Source organism: Taeniopygia guttata, chromosome Z (genome assembly GCF_048771995.1).
Source record: "Taeniopygia guttata chromosome Z, bTaeGut7.mat, whole genome shotgun sequence".
Classification (NCBI taxonomy): domain Eukaryota; kingdom Metazoa; phylum Chordata; class Aves; order Passeriformes; family Estrildidae; genus Taeniopygia; species Taeniopygia guttata.
The window spans coordinates 54,991,607-55,013,315 of NC_133063.1; the positions used below are offsets into that span (position 1 = coordinate 54,991,607).

The following is a 21,709-nucleotide window of genomic DNA, read 5'->3' on the forward strand; positions in this document are numbered from 1 at the left end:
GTTTAATGTCTTCTTTTTCAGTCCAGTGAAATGCCAAAATTGACTGAGCAGCTGGCAGGACCACTTCGGCAAATGCAGGTAATTAGAAATCTGTCTGAGCTCAGGGTTAATGTTAACATGAGCAAAGCTCATGAGTAATGTATAATAAGTGTACGGTAAAGACCTAATTTTGGATCATCAGTGAATTCAGCTGGTACTGCATGTAATTTTGCAATGTGTAATTAATAATTAATAATACATTATATGTTTGCAAGAAATCTTTATGCTAATTTGGGACGTGCCTCTAAAAGTTTTATAAGCTTGCTTGCTACAATGTAGATTCTTAGTAGGCAGACTTCATATAAATAGTGGTTTACTTTCTGATTCTGAGTAATTTCATACTAAAAAGAAAACCTTATCCTGTAATGCAGTATCTAATAATGTGCATGTCTTTTTGTCAGTTAAATTCTTACTCTGGTTAAGTATATTATAAATATAAAATATTTTATTTTAAAGGAGTGTGCAAAAAGAATCGCCAAGGTATCAGCAGAAGCAAAACTGGAAATTGATGAAGAAAATTATTTGAATTCTTTCAGACCCAACCTAATGGATGTTGTGTATACGTGGGCAAATGGAGCTAATTTTGCTCACATCTGCAAAATGACAGATGTCTTTGAAGGTAGGCTAATTAGTTGTTGTTTAGAAGGTATGAGTTGGTAATTCTACAACAGAAAATGGTTATACTGGATAACCTTATCGTAAACTCAGATGTATTCAAGCATCTGTATGGCCAAAATCAAGTGGGAAAAATGTTTACTATTTATTTTAATTTATACTTACACACTGTTGATGATTTAGAATATTAAGATTTTTTAAAGGGATATCTCTATTCTAAAAACTTTCTATAAAGCTCAGAAATTTTGAGCATTGCAACAAAAGATAATGCTTACTTTTTTTAGTTAAAGGGAAAAGAAACCATGTTCCAAATGCTTGTCATCAGGAAGTACGGCTCTTGCATTTGTCCTCATTATAGTTAAGTTTTTAATTTATTTTGTATAACCAGTTCTTCCTGCTGACTTAATGATGACAGAAGTGAGAATTGGTAACGAATTCTCTCTTTAGATTAGTTTTGCACAGCAGTGCAATGGAGATAGTTGCAAAGCTTAGATATAACATGTCAGGCGGATTAATTTGGTTCCTAAAACTGGAATACTAGAAACTGCCCCTTGAGGAAGAATACTTTGTTTTTTCTTTTAAAAGTATGATGATTTACAGCCTTCATATTTTGTAAAAACAAACCATCCAAAGGGTTGTCAAGCAAGAATGGTCAACACTAAAGGTCAAACCAGAATGAAAAACCAGCCTGTTGGAAGTTGTGAAGAGTAGGATAGCTGCACCACTCTTAGAAGTCTTCTTTTTTGAAGTTGTTACTGTCACTGCTGCCTCTCTCAGATGCTGTTTTCTTCTTTGCAAAGATTTCTTTGCAGATTCCCATATAACAACAGAATTCATGCACATAATTTGTGCATGTAATCCAATGCATAGACCTAGGAATTTTGCTAAAGAAAGTTGCTTTTGAGCCACACAAATCCTGGCAGTCTGCTTCTGCCGTCAGCAGATTCCTCCTATTTCAATGAGCATCCATTGAGCCTTCCATTTGCTATGGAGGCACCTTGAGTATGAGGAACATTAAAGCTTATGTTTTACATTGACACTTTAATGTTCAGAATACACTGGGCAGTGACATTTGCCATTTACCATATTTGTACTAAGACAGTTTTGTTCTACTCAATAGTGCCAGCTTCCTCAAAATTAGTTCTTAGTGGTCTGTTTTGAGGTCATCTCTTGTAATAGGGGTTAATGCATAATTCTTCCCTTAACTTTCAGTAGGCTGGTTTTCTGTGCTTTATCCAAAAGGAAGGGAAGTACTTCAGGCATCCATTGTTGCTTATGTGTACCTTAAATGGATTGGGGTGTTCCTAAATCCCAGAGTAGTTTACGTGGTTATCTAAGTAACTGTAGTGACTTCAAAGAAAATCAGAATACAAAATAAGCCTGAGTGTTCAAAGTGTGTTTGGCACAAAGTGCAGTAGCATTGATTTGCTAATGAAAATACCTTCAAGTTGAAATGTGTGTTGGGAAGAAATAAAAATAGGAGCAGCTTTTTAAAGCCACTAGGAAAGAAAGCTAAACTGACTTAAGTATCCTATCTGTTAACTGTAGACCAACTCCTGCTTCATGGAAGTATAAACAATAATAATCCATTTTAAAATTGCAATTTTCTTTTTCTGGCACAAAAAGCTATGTCTGCAACAAGCCCAGCTACACTGCCTGTAAACGAGTACTCCCTGGAATGGCTGTTGGGGTCGGCCTTGCGAGTGAAGATGAGCAAGGGCCTGCCACAGTACAGCACAGCCATGCTCAGGGCAGCTGCTGTGAGCTCACTTGTGTTGGTGTGTGCTCTGTGCTCAATAGGCTATGGGTGGGTTTTTCCATCTCCTGTCATTGCAACAGATTTTACTAACTGCTGCTCTTACACAGACTATTCTCATTGTAGAAACTGACATAGCCTAATCAGGCCCTATGAATGCTTTTTAGAAGAGAAACATTACTTTATCATGTCTCATTTTCCCAAGAGCTTTGAACAATGTTATTTCCATATTGATTTTCTTTTCCCCAAATATTATGCCTTAAGGGAGTAATAGAAAGGTTGTAGAGACCAAACCCCCTCCAGTGAGCAGAGGCATCTTCCTCTAAATGTGGTTGCTCAGAGCCCCATCCAAGCTGACCTTGAATGTTTCCATGTATTGAAAGGTCACAATAAGGTCTCCCTGGAGCCTTCTCTTCTCTAGGCTGAATAACCCCAACTCTCTCAGCCTGTCCTCAAAAGAAACCTGGTCCATCTCTGATCATCTTGGTGGCTCTCCTCTGGACTCACTCCAACAGGTTGATGTCCTTCCTGTGCTGGGGACCCCAAAGCTGGATGCAGCACTGCAGGTGGGGTCTCATGAGAGCAGAGGGGCAGAATCACCCCTCTTGCCCTGCTGGCCACACTACTTTGGACATAATTGGCTTTCTGGGCTGCAGGTGCACATTGATGGGTCATAGCTATAGAGCCTGACATCCAGCAGCACCCCCAAGGCCCTCTCAGCAAGTCTGCTCTCAAGCCCTTCATCCCATGTTTACCCAATAACAGTTATTTTGCCTACAGTAATTTTGACTGTCGGAGATGCTGCTGGAGGAAATAACCAAATAGGATACTGTTTGCTTGTGGCCAGAAGAGCAGAAGCATTTAGCCTTGTTTTGTGAAATTTGTAGCAGTGACTTAGGCTGAGCTGTGAGGAAAGTTCAAAGAGGAGATAAATAAATAGTAAATCACAAGTGGGTGTTAGGTTGCAGTGTAGGAGCTGTGGCACGATGCTTGTGTACATTATTGTATCCATGCAATGGACTCTTGAGTAGCTCAGGAGTAGTAACAAAGATCACATACTGTTTTACTGCCTTTGCCACTAAAAGAACTAACGCTTATAAAAAATAATCCCAAAATAAACCTGCGGTAGTTCTTGAAGGGTAGTTCTTGAAGGAGCTATGTTGTGAATCTCCTAATGCTCTATGGTTTTTGAGGAAGTCTTAACAAGTACTTGAAATAAAAAAATCAGCTAGGAATTACTCCACAGCCCAGAAAGTAGTGTGATTAGGTATTAGGTAGAGATTGTAAAGACAGTAGAAAGGACAAGCATTTGGAAACAGCTTCAAGGAGATGCCTCACAGAGAAACTTCCTGTGCAAACAGAAACTAAGTTTAAGACATTTGGCTTCTAGATAAATTGAACAGAGTTGTAGATGGAACTATTAGAGTAATTCAGGACCAGTTGCATGATGTGGCACAAAGTTGTCCCTTGCTCTTTCATACAGGTAGCATAATTCGTTGCATGAGGCGTCTAGAAGAACTGCTTCGGCAGATGTGCCAGGCTGCAAAAGCCATTGGGAACACAGAACTGGAAAATAAGTTTGCAGAGGGTATGTATTTCACTTCCACAGTGCATTAAGCAATTTTTGAAGTGATGGTGGAAGGGGCTGCACAGGTAATGAGGACTGAAGGTGAATAGTTTTGTAATGCGAAGTTCTCATGTTTACATCATAGTAAACAGCACTATTGCTGTTGTCTTTCCAGATAAAATCTTTATTACAAAGTTCTACTTAAAGGGTGGCTAAAAATGGATGTACAATGACTTCCATTTAATAACCTGTAACATGCTTATAACTGTACTTGAAAGAGTGGTTGTGTCAGTTAAGACTCTTAGATATTAATATTTTTTTCCTTCCTAATAGGGATTACAAAAATCAAGAGAGATATTGTGTTTGCTGCAAGCCTTTACCTGTAACAGCAGATGTCTTCCAGAAACTATATTGACATGATGGAACAAATTCATCAGTGTCACATGTGGCTTCCATATCAAGCAATTCCTTTTAATGGTGTTTACTTAAACCACAGTTGATTCAACAAGGCATGTACAAACAGCAGTGTATATAATATAACTTGTTACAGTTTTCAATAAAAATTTACAGTTGTAATAGCTTTCTTTTAAGCAAGAGCTTGAACCAACAGAAATTTAAAGTTTAGATGTACAATAACTGTGGTAGATGTTACTATATACAGGTTAAGTGAGCAGCCAAGAGCAGCAGCAGCAGTCCCTCAAAGGCAATTACTTATATTACAGAGTTAGACTTGTGAAATTGTTTTCTTTCAGAGCAATGTAGGTAATGTGGGTCATTCTTCATGGTTGATGATTGCTGCCAAAGTGATTTCCATTTGTTGGAGTCTCATGTAGGGTTGTATGGGAATCTTCTTTTGGTTGAAATGTACATCCTCTCACTTTGAAGAAGTCTGACACATACACAACCTAAGAGAAAAAATTAGTGTTGTGTTAATCAGTGTTAAATTATTCCTGCACTCACGAGTCTTTGAAACAAGAACTCTGCAGCAGGCAAATTCTATAACCAAAACTAATAAAAAGCTTAATCAGTTTAAAAGATTAGAAAATGTCAGGGAAGTCTTGTACAAAATTCATACATCTGTTCTTCTGATAGCTTTTTCACCTTGCCATTGACCATTTAGCCACAGAAGGTTTAAGCAAAATTCAAGGCTTGTGCTGACTGTCTTACTAGGCACGCTCCGTTACAACAGCCTTAGTTCGAACAGCTCTAAATGAAGGAGCAAAATATGATTTTTGAGGGCCCATAATGCAAGTTTAGTTAATTTTTTTTCTGTAGTTTAGTTAGAACAGAACAGGAGAAGTGGTGCTTTAGCTGGACCCAGCAGCTGTAAGGCCAGCTCTATGTATGTAGTCCTTTTCTGCAGTCCTTGAAACATAACACCTCACTTCTTCACAGCTAGGAGACATCTCCCTCACTACAAGACAGGTGGTTGATCCAATTCTGCAGCTTGCTGTCTTCCACTGCTCATTTCACCAAGTCCCATAGCAGATGTGCCGGGCACAGTGCTCCATGGAGCGCAATAAATGAGAGCCTAACATGATCCCTTCCTGTATTGCGTCTTCCCCTCCCACTGCGGAACACTGTCCATGGCGGAAGAAACAATCTCCCACCACACTGGCAGCCAGCTGATGATCCAGCACACTGCTTTAGCCACAGACCATGGGAGTTTCAGCTTCCACTTAAAGCCAGATTTCCTCAGTTCAATTTAGTGATCTATTTGCAGTTGCTGGGCTGCTATGCTCTAACCTCAGCTTGCTGTTTTTAGAGAGGAACTCATCAGTTCTTTCAGATGAGAGTCTGAGGGTGGTGGCTGGTGCTAGTGTATATTTTTAAAAATAATTTCGTGACCTTTCAACTCCACTCGCTGTAATGCTACTTTCTACTCTTTCTTGTATTACCAAGCACCTTCTGAATCATCCAACATCCTTGACTAAACTTGTTTTCCTAATAAAAGTGTCCTCACCTCTTTGATCTCTGATGTTTCTTACTCTCTGTACTATGTTTCTTGGAAAATAGCGATTGGACAAAGATGAGGAGTAGGATTTTGCCAACATGTAGCCATTTAGTAACAGCTAATGCAGCCTGTACGATTTCCCAGAGCAACTAGTAGACAGCTTTGTCTTGAACCCTTCTGACCTGAGAAAGCTGACACAGCATTTATTGTGGAGGTGGGTCTTCCCAGCTAAGCCTCAGTTCTTGGTAACTGAATCCTTCAGTATGACCTCAGTTTACTCCCATTGCTGCAGAAGTCCTAATCTATCTATGGATTAATTAGCCATAGCACTCTGGTGCCACCCAGTACAATTGTTGTCACTAAGTCAACTGGGACAAGTTTAGGCAGGTATCTGTTTCACGGGATAGCTTTATACTCCTCAGTACAGCTAAGTTCACAGGTTCCTTGTTGCGAACACATTTTTAGTACTAGGAATGCACACAAGAAATGGTGAAGGGTTTTCGTTTCCTGTCAATCTGAAAAAACACACTGTGTAAGGTGGCAAAGACAGACACTTTGGTGCTCTCCTTAGTCTTCAAGGCCTTTTCCCCCATTTACTTTATAATACATTCTTTATATTATGTTCTGCAATTGTACTTGAGATTTCAAATTTGGCTAGAAGCAAAAAGCATGATTTATATAGAGAGGCCTACATGCATTGCAGTTACCATTTCCATCTTAGTTATTTGAAAAGCTGTTGAGCAGAGACAATTTCATGTTGTCCTGTGGCTAAAACTACCACTTATCCCATTGGGCCAGAGCCTGCCTCACTCCCCAAAGTACTATTGCTAAACCCAGTTCAAGGAGCTGTTTCCCTGTTTCAGCAATTTCTGAAGCATTAGAAATACAGGTTTGCTTTCCTGTGAACACAGCCTGCAATTCTAAGGTGCTGTTCATAAAAGCAGCATTCACACACACCCACCCCCTCAGGAATTACTTACAATGAGCACAGCTACCACTGCACCCTGGATAAGTCCTGTTAAAACATCACTCCAGTGATGCTTGTAGTCAGAAACACGTGAGAGACCCACGTAGATAGATGCAGCAATAAGACCAAACTGTATAGTAGGACGTACAAGTCTTGCCCAGTCTCCTTTCATTCTTGCCTGAAGATAAAGCTGAAAGAAAAAGAAAATTTTGTTACAAAATGCAGAAAGCATAGATGCAGTAAAATTGTGTTGGGTCTTTTCAAAGTGTTGATTGAAATTTTTTTGAAATAATATTCACAGCTGTTTTAGGTGCTGTAGATATAAGGCAGGGTTTGATAGTTTTGGACTTCAATTTATGTATAACCCTAACATATTGTTCCATTCGTACCGATATGACAATGTTTCAGGATAAAGGTCCTGGTAATATTCAAGATACTTAAGGCTTAAAAATAATCCAGTGGAAGTCAAACTAGTATTTTACTCCTGCATGAACTACAGGTAAGCCTTATACAAAATAGTTTATATTTGCTATACATAGAGCTGACAAGTTTTTTAACTTCATTCTCCATTCCAGCCACCTTAAGTATGATCAGCTTTAGCATAGCATTGCAGCTGTAGCTAAGTGTCAGAACTAACGTGATGTAATGCTAGCATTTCTCAGTTGTCACTGGTATACTTCACTGAGCTGTGTTACTCACCCTTTTCAGCTGCATGCTACCACTCTGGTGGATATTGAAGTTCCCATGTATTTTCCCTCCTCTCAGCTCTGCTTTTGTTGTGTATATCTATGTTTTTGATGTATTATCTGCATTTTGCAGTATTTATTACTTTCCCATCTAATCTACTCCACTCCAAGACCCTGCCTTTGTTTCTTATCTGGCCTGTCTAGGATCTGACTGTCTACCTCTCTAGTTTCTACAAATACATTCTGTAAACATAACCAAATTTATTCTGAAACTTAATCCTATCACCAAAGAAAGCACCACAGTTACTGTGGTGCTGAGAAAACAATAATTTGGAAGTTAAATTTAACATTTCAAGTACATCTTCTTAGAGACACCTAGAAACTTCAGGGCTAAGACAAAACCTTAGCTGACAGTCTTGAAAAATGTAGAAACCAACAGCCAGGCAGCGCACCAAACTCCTGGTAAAGCCCTCCACTGCTGACTTCAAAAGCCATGGCTAACTTTGAGAAGCAGTACATTCACAATGTAAATACAGGCACAGAGAAGACACTGTAGATGCAGATGTGATACTTTCCAAAGTTAAACATTTGGGAAATGTCTCTTAGTAACTTACATCATAATTTTGGCATGTTGGCATTTTCAGCTATAAATGGAGCATCAAAACCATCAACCCCATCCATAAACAATTTTCTTTAATAGCAAGGTCAGGGTAGAATCAGACTCTACATAAGCTGCACCTAAGCCTAAACTGAAAAATAATTTTTCCCCTTCAAATTTGTGGGCACTGCATATTTCTCTGGGCCTCAAACTCACCACTAGGGAAAATACCATTTAGCCACTTCAAAAATTACCTGTCATACAAAGTTCTTTTAACAAAGGGTGTTTTAATGGACGTACAGTGATAGTACTTCCGGATGTACCAACAGTAGACCAGAACACTACTAAGTGCCTAATGGAGCAGAGGAAGGTGCAAAGAGTCAACAAAGCAGTCTTCGCCCTTATGCAGCATGTATTCAAATTCTTTCTGCTTGACAAAGCATCAGACAAGAAATTTGAATTTGACATTGTCCTAGGGCAATGTTAGGATGCTCGTATCCTCAGTCGTGTGTTCTGTTTATGCTGGATACTATAGTCGGTGCCTTCAAGTCAGGCTCTGAAAGCAAAGGCAGGGAGAAGAAGCGGCACAGAGTTTGTTATCAGCCTGCACTCACTCCACACTCGGCCCTGACTGTATTGTCTGGGCACAGTCAGAGCAGAACAGAGCCCTCCTTTGCTTCTAGCTAGTTTGGCTAGCTGCGGCAGTGGAGTTTTCTTGGAACTGTTCGAACCTGCTCCCAAGCTCACACTCTGTGGCCCACCGGGGCCTGCTCTGGCAGCAGCAGCAGCCTTTCCCAGCACCAGAGGGACTGGTAACAGAGCAACTACCTACAGGAGGGACGTTCTAAATTTGCCATCTCTTTAGAGCAGCAAATGAGTTTTGTCATCTGGTATTGTTCATTTTGTGTGCTGGGGAATGCTTTGCCTATTATATAAACAGGGGCCCTTTTGGGGGTTGTCTTCCAAATTTGCCCTAAATCAGGACAGACATCTATGTGAAAGCTTGATTTCTGTTCTTTGAGAGTAATCTCCCATCAGAGAGAAGATCTGGAGCTGTTCTTTCAGCTGCAGAGCACAAGAAGTTGGCTACAGACTTTACAAATTCTAGGTGATTCTTCACACCATCAGCTCCTCTATCTGTACAGGACATGGCCAAAGGCCTTCTTGCACCGTCTACTAACAAACAGATTTACAGTGTTCTAAAACTAGGTGTGAGAAGTGTGAGAAATGATACCACAGATAAATGTTAGGCTGACTGGTCACTCCCATAGCAGCTGGTTACAATTGGGTTTGGGTTTTTGGGGTTTCTTTTGTTAAGTTGAAAATAATCACTTATTAACCAGCTGCTGCAATAGCAAATGCCATGTTATTGTTAAGCAGGTAACTTCAAACTGATGCTGCTTTTAACAGGCTCAGAGTTGTGCTACCCTGCCATGCTTCTTCCCACTACTGTGACTTGCTCTTAGAAAGACAACAGCAACATGTCTGCCTGCAACAGGCCATTAGGTCCGTGCAGGAAAATACAGCAGCCAAGGAGAGGAGGAGCTTTTGCCAATAATTCATTAAATGTAAGTCAAGGTTAATACTGGAAGTATTTCCAACTTTCCTTTAGCTAGTATTAGTCCTTATGTAGCATTAAATACACAATATGGAGATGTCCTAGCCCCAACACTGCTACTATTTTGACCCTGTTAACTAACACGGTTTCATGCTATTTACAGAACCTCCTCCTTTAATGGCATGCCTGAGGTTCCTTTACTCCTCTTTGAAGTCATAGGATGGCCTTAGAGAAAGAAACCAGAAGCAAATCCCTGTCTCCCCACCCAAGCCTCTTTTCTAGAAAGAAGTGTATAAGTAAAACGTGTGATCTATAAAACCACAGGAACTTTAGGAAATCTCATCTGGTTAATACTACTGAAATGCCTCCTACCAGCCATTTTACATATTGCCAAGAAGAAATTTGTGAGCCTACGAACACAGCAGGAGCATCCCAAACTGTTCTGGTAGTGACACGTTCCCTTCAGCAGGTGTCATTTAGCTATGTTCTATGGTTCTCTGCTCCCCCATCCTGCTGCTTGTTGTGTTTGCATCATTCATTCCTTTTAAAGTGCAAAGAGATTTCACAAGACTTCTTTTCAATGGGATTAATCTTCAGGTTTTTTCCCCTACTAATTTACTCCATAATGAAAATATGTCCTCTATGCCACACACATCCTGAACACAAATGTCTTCTTAATCTATGGTCTAGTACTTCATTTCTAAAAATACATACAAGCAATGAAGAGAAACTCTCAGCTACTTTGTGGCTTCTTGCAAGAAGCCACAGACATGAATGGAAGGGTCTCTGCTACTGGAGAATTATTTGCTACTCCACATTTCTAGCATGGCTTTTGAGCATTTGCTCAAAATAATGTATTAATTTACATAAATGCATGCCTACCTAATTTGGAAGTACAGTGACTTGTGTTTCCTAGATGGACTTCTGGAGGTGCAACCATGTGGCTTCACAAGGAAATTTCGTAACAGTTAATATAGGACACAAATTTCTTTTAAATCTACCAAAACCTACCCAGTTCATCAATCAAGATAATATTTCAGATATTTAGTTTCAATACCTAAAACTCCTCTGTTATGTTTCATTCAATGCCTTCTCTTATTTTTTCCAAAATCCAATTATACAGAAATTCTGCACTGCAAAATAACAAGTGCCTCCTGCACTTGTTCAAGAATGGAAGTCAAAAGGAAGAAATCTGGAGAGGGGAGGGATTGTGGTGATGCTCTCCCACCAAGTAATAGTACTACTTGTACCAATTGATTTGTTCTGATACTTTTCAAAAACAGATTTTCTCCTGATACCAAAAGGCCAGTAATTGCATTTCCTACAGGGGTCCTGTCCTAAAGAACAGAAGGCACACCTTCCCTTTAGAGATATACTTATTTTCCCTCTTATTTATGTCTCTCCAGTCCTAATGGACTCATAGCATCATTAACTTAAGAGAGAGTGAGAAAACAGTTTCCAAGACAGAAAATTCCCCTGTGACATAGAGAAATGAGTTCTTCTCAGTTTGTTCAAGTACAAGTAGTAAGACTCTGGAGACAAAACAGAGGTGCAGAAAGTCTGTTCTCTTGAAATAAATCTCTACTTTGAGAGACTTTAGTAGTTGATACAAGTTTTAGAAGCGAGCAAGTAAATGGCATTTACTTTACTTAGCATTTACTATTAGTCATGTCTGTCTTTGGTTTTCAGTATCTGCCTGAGCAGTACAGAAGAGCCCCATGGCATTACTGTTCTAGGAGGCACAAAATACTGCTGTGGTTACAGTTAGTATTTGGATCCATTATTGGTCACCACGTTAGGAAAGTTCATACTTCAAAGCAAGTCTGCTGACCCAAAAAGTCCAAAGAGCCACAAACCATAGGGATTCTTCCCAAACCAAGAAGCTCTGATTTAGGAATGCTTAAGCACATTCAAGTCCATGTACACAAGTATGTGGTTTGCTTTGGGATTTCAGAGCTGGAGGGAGTAGATATGGAGCTACTGTGGATAGGTGGTTTCGTTAATGAGGCAGGAGTGGAAGGAAGTGAAAGCACAGGAGGCACCAGTGTTTTGAAGTCTCAGAAAAACAGCCTTTGCATAACTAATATGAAAAGAAGGGGCAAAGCTTTTCAGGAGGTCTGGAATTAGGCATTAACAGCTGAGAATCCAGGCACATTTGTAGAATAGGAAAATTTCATTTCTACAGATATCCCAAGGACATCCTTACAAGAGACAATACCCCTTTGTCTAAGAGTGTGAAGGCTTCCATTAGGAAGCTGGGTAGATGCATGGAGTGCCAAAGTAACTATGCACCCTCCAACTCCATCAGTAAATAGACACTGTCACCTTTCCTTGAGGAGAGGACAGTGCAGTAGTCACAGTACGACACACTTGCAGCAGACACAGTTTGCATCTGAGCATGTTTGATAAAACCTGTATATGATCCTCTAAGAGAATGGACAAGTTGAGACATTCAGGCTAGATTCTTGCATAATGTTATAAAGCAACTGAAACTAAACATTTAGACAGATACACAGTGATAAGTGATACAGGTAAGTGATCAGCCATCCCTGTTCTAGTCCTGTTAAGCAATCCAGACACCTCTTTCCTGCTCAGACTAGGCAACAACAGAGAGAAAGTCTCCCTTCAGAGGTTTTCAAAGCTTTCTCCTACATCTATAAATGTTTGCAGAATAGCTCTTCCCCTTCTGCTTGTTATGGGAAACTTGAGAGATGCCTTCATATAAAAGCTAGTTTGTATAAATGCTGTTACTCAAATAGCTTTGTATAAGAGTGATTCATCATATTTCAGCTAGTACAAACTCTGGAATTCAAGGAAATATAAGAATCCAGTAAACAGTTTAAAAATTGCAGTTCTGAGCACAAAAGAGCCACAATATCTGCATCATATACAATCTTACATTTATGCAAATATTACATGGAAGTGCAGCAGCTTATTTTGTACCTGGAAGCACTGCATCCATGAATATACACAGAGCTATAGGTATCAGCCAACAAGATACTGCCTGCAAACCAGAAATATGGATAATGTATCTCTCCTATGTACTTTTAAACACAGCAGGCTCACATCCAAACAGAAAACTGTCTAAACAGAATACAGAGCCATAGAAGAATTCATTAGTCACTTATGAGCTGGGCTTCTCCCAAAAAAAAATAAAATTAAAGTAATAAAAAAAAAGGCAACTTAGACTTTGATGCCTGTCAACACATTTTGCCTTTTTAATGAGATCACCTCCTTTTCATAAATACATATTTATGATCCCAGATAAATCTGCATTATTGTATTATATGTCCTTTAGTTTTATTTTTCTTCGGCCGAAAATAAAAAAGAAAGAAGCAATGGTTCAGAATTAGTTCTTCCCCTTCCAGTGCGGGAAAAGCATACAAGTCAGCAGTGCCTTCAGTGTTCGGCTATGCCTGAGCTGCTGTTCAAAGGGATGGTATATCCCCATTACTCTGACCATATCTGTCTTCCCTGTGTCAGCTCTGATGTTTGAACAGCTCTACATGGAACTAATCTATGGGAGAACTAAACTGGAGGGGAAATGGCTGAATTAGGGAGAAAAGGCAGAGTTATGTACTAGTCTGGGCTCTTTTTAAGATAGCTGCATCCTGTTGTCAAAGGCAACTGATGTGCAAAAGCTGCCTCCTAAGCAATGGGCATAATTTGGCTGTACATTGCCACAATAATTTCACATTGACATAATTTTTATCATAGAGCAGAATAAACAGTAACATTTTATTCTGTTGCAAATTGGAATACAACACTTACCCCTTTTCTGATAGAAAAAAAAAAAAACCTTGAAGCTCGTATTTTAACATTTACTAGAAGAAATAAAGCACTGCAACGTATTACTTTCAGCTCAGTCCTAGAGGAGCCACTTTACAATATTGGCATTATTACTAGTGGCCCTAACTTCCAAGCAAACCACAGAGAAATCAGGGGTTTTTGTTTGCTTACCATAAAAAGTCTAGGTAACAATACTAAAAGAATACTAGGAACACATACAGGTAGAGGCACAAGTGCTTCCATACTTGAGCTGTGCAGCATGACCAGTTACCCTTTATTTTTTCATCTGCTGAAAGTAAGGTATTTGATACTACGCACAGCTACAGCGGAACAAAGCGTTTTCAGTAACACACGTCTTTTCGTTAGTTTTAGAAGACTAGTCCTCAACTTTTATGTGGGGAGGAACACCATAAAAACAGTTCTGTAGCTCAAAAGCATTTGCAAAAGGGAAGAAATAGGTGCTGTGCAAACAGACATACCTAAAACACTATGTTAAAGACTCTTGTTTGAGTACCTGTTTTACTCAATCTCCCATCCCAACATAAACAATTAAAATCAGAGTTTGAGAGAAGAGGTTGACTGGCACATTTGGGAGCATGAGTACCAAAAGCAGCCTAAAGCCTATTTTCACTAGTGTTTCACTACGATCTCTCTGCAAAAGAAGGTTGTCAGCCCCAGCCACTGAAACAACAGTTACTCTCCTGATCTCATCTGTAATTCCATGTGACCTTGGATATATACAATGTTCCCAATGACTTGTAGGAGACCCACTCAAGTTACATCGTGCAAGATTCATCATCCCTTTTTGTCCCAAGTCTAAGCAGCACAAACACGTTGCCATCCCCAGAATAGCAGTGCCTCTTGGCATGGTTTGTGCAGCCCTATTCTTCATCCTGGGATAGGTGCCAGCAGGGAAGTGCCCAGGCCAGCTATAGCCAAAATTGATTCTGTACAGAAACTTAATCCTCAGGGCCACACCCATTTCTGCCAACTGTTCTTACTACTGACGGCAGCATGCATTTAGCACTTTAACTTAAAATAGCTTTTTTAACATACTTACCTTGAAAAGTCAAAGCAAAAGCTGCCTGCAGCATCTCCCCTTCTAGGGCCAAGGTACTGGTTTGGTCACATGGACACTGGTAGAAGAGGTGTTCCACTACACTTGCTCTCCCATTCTCCAAACCAGGATAAAATAGTTTTGGTACAGGAGAGACCATGCCAGTTGCTTAATTATGAAAAAAAAAAGGAGCAGCATGGGGAGAGGACAACACAGATAATTTGGGATCCATCATCTGTTATTAGGTCACTGGATTCCCACATACTCTTGCGGTCAAACTCCCTCTGGCTTGCACACAAAGCTGCTGTTGGCAGAAGCTCTTATCCCGGAGATAACAGCTCTGCTTGGATCCAAATTAACCCATCTAGCTCTGCCAAATGAGTCTCAAAATATATTCTCCACCATAGCTTTCTAGACTGACAGCCTGCAAGCAGGTTTTTTTTTCTTGGGTTTCACTCATTCTGTGTTAGGAAATATAAGAAACTGTAACTTTAACCTGGAAGTGGGCTGAAACCCCAAACTTTAAATTTGTCTACCTAGACTCAACAGCTTTTTTACAGATACAATGACCTCTGTGCTGTGAGAGCAACAAGTGAAGTGTACTGCTGCTGTTACACTGCTGCTTATTTAAACAGATGGATAATATAAACTATTTAACATTTCCATGCAACAAAGAATTAAGGTAGACAATTTGATGACTAATACAGGGAGTGGTGTTTCCATGTGTGGCCCCTGCTATGAGATGGGGACATGCAGCATCAGCTTATTGTCAAAATTGCAGTTTTTTCTCCTGATACTAGCAGAGGCATACAGTAAAGAGTATGATAATTTTGGCAATCTCCTGTAAGCAGAAGAAAGGAATGCTCAGCATAATTCAGACTCTTGAAGAAATCCAAATGGTTGCCAAGTCAAAAATGTCATATAATTGTTTAGGTTGGAAAAGAGCCTTGAGATCATTTGAGTTCAACTGTTAACTCAGCACTGCCAAGTCCACCACTCATTTATATCCCAAGGTATCACATCCACACTTCTTTTAACTACCATCAGGGATGGCAAATCCACCACTTCCCTGGGGCAGCCTGGTCCAATACTTGACAATGTTTCCAAGAAGAAATCTTTCCCAATATCCAATCTAAACCTCCCTTGGCACAACTTGAGGTCATTTACTCTCATCCTATTGCTGGCTGCCTGGGACCCCCACGTGGCTTCAAACCTCTTTTCAGGCAGTTGTAGAGAGTCATAAGGTCACCCCTGAGCCTCCTCTTCTCCAGGCTGAACCCTCAGCTCCCTCAGATGCTCCTCTGAGGACTGGTTCTCTACAGAGTCATGGATTCACCTTACACAGCACGCGCACTCGGCAGCTAACTCTTAGGAGCACACTTTCTGCAGTACACATACACACAGCAGACTCCTCCAGCTGCTCCAGAGAGCGGCATGCTAGCGTCTGGTTATGATTAACACAGCCTCTGAGTAATGCCACATGCTAACAGCCTGTCCTGATGGTGACTCATCCTGTGGCTGCAGAATGTCTGCAGGGCACAGATGAAGCCAGCATCAGAGATCAGAAAACGAACAAGCCATCAAGTGCTGCAGGTTTGGCTTGGAGCCAGCAGCAGCACTCTGCCTTGCAACAGAGGCAAGTGTGTGTGTATTTTCCTCACCTTCCTGCACTAGCTGTCTTTTTGAAGACATCTGAACTCTATTTTGTTTCTTGTATGCACTAAGGCTGTGTTAATCAGCAAGACAAAAACATACTGCACAGGAGCCAGATGTCCCTACAATGGCCTCATAGCAGTTTCTAGATGAATAAATCTTATTAGACAGAAGGAGGTAGAAGTCTAATCTCCACAAAGCCTCTTATTTTTACTGGGCAATATAGCTCAGCCAAAGACAAAAAATGGGTGCAGAAACAGACATGGCTCTGGAAACTCATTGACTGACAAACTGTCTCCAATGAAATACTTCCTGCTCAAATGTCATCTTAGAAGAGTAAAAGGCATTTGTACCCATAAATTAAAGGATGCTACTATGCAAGGCCATGTTTTGCAGCTACTACATAACTGAGTGAACACAAGCACAGCTCTGAGCACAGCAAGTGTCTGAACCAGGACACAAGGACAGGATTTATGGTATTTTGAAGTAGTTTGCATAGGAAGGGTTTGATTTGCACTGACTTGCCACCTGCCCACGTGGGAGGTTGCCAAGAATTAAACTCATACACAGAAAGCCCCAAGACAGCTAAGGTTCTTAATTTCCTCTTCAAGATCTTTCCAGACAAACTCTTTTGCATGCATTCAAAAGAATATGCCACAGGCACTCCAGAAAGCAATATTCAAGCCACAAGAAGTTAGTAACTACAAAATAAAGAACTCTTTACTTTCTTGCCAAAGGCTGAATTTTTTCCAAGCCTAGTAGGTTAGCTAAACAAGGTCTCAAGTCCAGGCTGTTCAAGACATCTTCTACTGTTTTGTATGCATCTAGACAGTTGTATTATCTAATGTGACCCATTACCTTCAATTAATACGAGTTAAAAATTCCTCCAAGCCACCCCCGTTTACCCAGGCTGCAACAGAACATGCTTTACATGCATGGACAGAGGTAAAAGCTCAGACAGCTTCAGATCCATGATAACTGTAATCCTGTCCATATGAATTATAAACAATACATATTGCTACACACCTACCAAGGTTTTTCTTATCTCCAGGTTTGTCCTTCTGTGAGATTTAAGTATCACCTTATCTTATTGTTTAACAAAACCATGTAAAAAGATGTTGGATGAGAAGGGTCTGACTGAGCAGAGAGGCAAGTCAGTATTAGGGTGCTCTCTGCGTAGCAGTAATTGCTCCACTGTACTAGGGAAAGAGTGGGTTTGGGTTTGAAACACTATTATGAGTGGACCCATAAAATTTTGGACATTGCCAGTCATAATGAGCAAAAACACTTTAACAGCCGACAGGAAGTCATCCCACCATATTGGAGTCAAACCCAGGATATAATACTTCCACGAACTCTTTGTATTTATATTAAATAAGACTGGTAAGCAGGGGAGATCATCCAAACATGTTTAGCCATAAAAAAACCTGCATGACAGATCAAAACTGAACATCAAGCTTCTGAGATAGCTTTATTTTAAAATAAAGCTTTAAAACTGCCTACACCATACTGAAAGCCACCCCTTCTGAGTGTAGATGTAGGGGTTTTTGTTTAGTTTGAACAACTGGTTCACTCACAGTGTATGTTATACTATTGCCATGAGAGAGTGAAAAAATTAAAATGCAACAAAGACAAAAAAAGCAAATTGAATCTGAGGTCTGTAAAAATTGTGGAATGTACATATTAAGTTAGCAACTTATGTCCAGGACTAGAGTTTAATTTTACAAGTACATTAACAACAAAAGTCCATAAAGTTGTTGACGTCTTCTGTGTTACCACTTAGCAGGGGGACAAAAACAAAATCAGTCTTTAATGTTTTAAACCTTACCCTAAGGTAATTAGAAGATAATTTGTCCTAATTGACTGGAACAATTTCAACTAAAATACAGTAATCCCTAAATGAAGCATTTCTAAATTGATCTTATCACTAATACTTACAATCCCTTTGTTTTCCTCACTCTTCCCTCTCTGTCCCTAAAAAATGCAGAAAAATAAAAAGGAATTTGAAACTTCAATTTGATCTGCTGTTTTGTGCTTATGGGCTCAGCCACACTTACTCAGTGCTTAAGGGTCATGTTTGCTTTATTTTAAAATAGGCTTTGCACATCTCATTAAATCAGACATGTTTCATTATAGATTTTTATAAGGCTTATAAATTTAAAAGTAATATAAACCTTATAAACTTTTATAAGATTTATAATACTTTAAATGTAACTAAATTTAAGTAGCATCTTCTTTCAAATCACACCTGTCACTGGGTTCATTTTAGACACGACACACAAGCCAAGTACCATATTAAGTATTCTTAGGCATACTGAACATCATTCTACTTCTTGTCCCAGTATCACCACCCTTACAACTCCTAGTCTTTAACTGTACTAGACAAGCATCCTACAAAAGCAATATCCCTTGTGCAAAGCAGCCAAGTAAATATTCAGTACTGGATAGCTAACAGACTTTTGTTATCACTTAGATAGAAAGAGCATACTTACCGCTACGAAGAGCATGCAGTACATCGAGAATGAAGAATGGCCAGAATAAAATGATAGTCTGGAAAAGAAAAGATCAGAAAACATCAGTTTTCTTTTACAACATTCAGTCTGCAGTAACAGTAATAGATATTATACAAGTGAACTGGTAAAATGCAAACATGTCCATACTACTCTTCAAGGAGGCTCCCTAGGCACATACACAGATTTTGAAAAAGAGTATAGATTACACTACTCAGCAGTTATCCTTTTCCAGAGTTAAGTTGATCTCTACGTCAGGCAATAAGTACTAGACTTTTGACTGAAGTTTGAACAGCAAGGGAACACATCTTCAAAGACAGTAATCAAGTGTCCTTTAATAGCTCACCTTGACAAATGACAGAATACTTCAAATATAATTACTTCTTAAAAGTCACAGTATATGTATGAATATGAATTACATTAATCACCCCAAAACAATTACTATTACTTGCAATTAGTCACCATCAAAAAGCACTAGTTAACAACTCATATCTAGTAGTTTATATTACATTTGTACGCCTTTGTGAAATGTATTATTCATACATACCCTGATCAATTACCATTGAAAGGTAGGGGGACAGGCAGGAATGCAATTTATTAGCCAGTCAACTGCAAAAGATGACACTTCATCTAATATTTGTAGAAATTATTTGTACTTGGCAATATCATTGAGAGTGTCAACATTGTCTTCAGCTCCCAAAGGCTTTTACCAGGTCCAGGCTGAAGGGACCTGACAGTCCTGGATTCCTTTGACCAAGTCCTCCCCTGCACAGCTGGTTTTGTGAGGAGCCACAGATGTAAAATAAATGCCACCCACCTCTTCAAGAAAAGAAGGCAAAATGGAAAGACATTTCTAATTTATTCTTAAGCAGAGAGATGAAAGATCTGTACTTAGCACTACTTTTTTCCATTTTATGCACAGAGCCTTGTAGCGGTGCTGCTTCACAGGCCACCAGCCAGGTTTCAGCCAGCCTTCCATGCAATTTAACCACACAACCAGAGTGCTCCCCACACAGCAGTTTGGCATACAAAAACATGGCCAGCTTAATAAAGTTTCATAGCTCCGCAGAGTGACCTCTACCATATCCACCAGGTCCCTTATTTTGGTGCCTCTGCCAGGCAGAGACACCAAGTTCAGTGAAATTCCTTGTCAAAGGAAACGCTTCCACTCTTTGGACTAGGAGTAACAAAGGCACCTCTGACATGCAGCAAGATAATGAGGTTAAAGATGCCCTGCTCAAATACCACAAAGAAGGCAATGAAACTGTCTTGTGCACAAGTGAAACTGCAAAACTTCCTGAATTAGTTGGCACATATAACATTTAGAAACTGCATCACAAAAAGTCTACATAGGTTTATTCCAAAGGTTTTAAAGCTTTTAGTTTATGGTTCATATAAAGCACTGGCAATAGCTTTTGGTTTCAGAGGTACTTAATAAGCCATCTGAAATAAGATGACTTTTGTTTCACCAACTGATATTTCCCAATTAGCTTCTTAAGAAGAAAAACTTTGACAATGTACTAGCTTCAGATGTTTAAAGTTCAAAACCATTAAGCTTTTTTAACCATTTTTCCACTCTTGTACTCAACACTTAATATTTCCGGGCAAGAGTCCACTATGAAAACCAATACAACAAGCATTTTGAAGAGCCCTGTCCTTCAAACATGTCATCTGAGAATGCAAAGCATGCTGTTCTACAGAAAATACAGAGTAGGGAATTCTTGGCTCCTATGACAGTATTTTATCCAGTAGCTCTAAGGCTATTCTATATAAATAGAATGGACATAAAATTATATTTCCTGAAATTATTGAAAGCAATCTGTTGCCAGCTGAAGGAATTTAGAAGACTAGTAAGTGATAAAAGGAAAAAAAAATACTATTCTTTAAGTTTATTTTGGATTCCCATAGCCTTTTAAAAGTGTTCTTTGACTACTGGTCAAAGAACACTTTTGACCAGTGTAGTACTGACTACTTTTTTGTTTCAGGAATGTATTAGCCTAAGGTACATTAAGAATGCCTTGTCCCAGGCTGAAGGTTACAAACTTTGAATGCATTCTTATCAGGCATCGATAAATATGCTGTACATGATTGAAAATATTGTGCTTAGCACATGAAGTATTGCCAGAAATACAACTTGGGACAAAGTACTGATCCAACTTGCACTGCACAATCCCAGTGAAACTTCTTTGGCAGTACTGCTGTCTCTAGACTTTTTTAAAAAACAGACATTAAAAGAAAATCTTAAAGTCCTTTCAAAACATTAAGATTGACAATGAAAAATTTCCCAGCAATTCATCAGCACACAAATAATGTCCTCCAAAGCCTGGAGAATGTCATGTCTATCAGACCAGCCAAGCACTTGGCTTCTTTGTGATCCTATTGCAAGTGCTGGTTTGCCATGAGCCAGCAGTAAAGGGGTATAGAAAACTCTCCAAATCCCTACCTTTCACCAGTGAAAGAAAGGCTCACTTGTCCTAGTAGGATTCACACATCAGATTTCAAAATATCCTTTTCAAAATAGTCTTAGAACAATATCCAGTGAAACTGAAGTATCAGAAATAGAGCTGGCAAGTGCAGTCTTGATCTGATTGTTTCCAAAATGGCCAATTCTGACATCAAAAAATTGTTTTTCAGAGGTCCGTGTATTTCACTCCATCAATACCTACCTCACAGATCTCTTCCTACATCAGAAATAGCACTTCGTTTTAACAGGAAAACAGCATAAACTTTAATTACTTCCACTTGGACAATATATTATTCCCAAGTTAGAAAAATGCCTTTAGTAACATAAAGCCAGTTTCAGGTCTCAGTTGAAGTTTAAAGTATACTCCTAGTTTCCAGTGTACACAGTAGAGCTGGACATCATTAAAAGTCTTAAAACGAGATAATTTAAGGGCTGTTTTGCTTTCTTGAAACTTAGTCATGAATTTCACATGGTTTCCAATAAAGATAAAGACAGC

General features: G+C 39.4%; 2 protein-coding genes across 5 annotated transcripts in view; one reads left to right on the top strand and one right to left on the bottom strand.

Moving 5' to 3' along the window:
• Nucleotides 1-5,948, top strand: part of MTREX (Mtr4 exosome RNA helicase) — a 43,715-nt gene extending 37,767 nt beyond the window's left edge. Inside the window, exons 24-27 of the mRNA XM_002186723.7 lie at nt 22-78; nt 496-658; nt 3,894-3,998; nt 4,311-5,948. Of these exons, the coding sequence (XP_002186759.1) occupies nt 22-78; nt 496-658; nt 3,894-3,998; nt 4,311-4,363 (378 nt within the window). The 3' untranslated portion in view covers nt 4,364-5,948. The remainder of the gene's footprint in view (nt 1-21; nt 79-495; nt 659-3,893; nt 3,999-4,310) is intronic.
• The window catches only part of PLPP1 (phospholipid phosphatase 1), a 61,258-nt gene continuing 43,976 nt past the window's right edge, over nt 4,428-21,709 (bottom strand). For 2 of the 4 annotated variants that reach the window (XM_072922024.1, XM_030258219.3), the window contains exons 4-7: nt 18,732-18,789; nt 18,178-18,213; nt 6,912-7,088; nt 4,428-4,882 (exon numbers count right to left, since the gene is read on the bottom strand). In XM_072922024.1, coding sequence (XP_072778125.1) covers nt 4,757-4,882; nt 6,912-7,088; nt 18,178-18,213; nt 18,732-18,789 — 397 coding nt within the window. In that variant the 3' untranslated portion in view covers nt 4,428-4,756. The remainder of the gene's footprint in view (nt 4,883-6,911; nt 7,089-18,177; nt 18,214-18,731; nt 18,790-21,709) is intronic. The other 2 variants (XM_030258220.3, XM_030258221.3) reach the window with 1 other exon arrangement.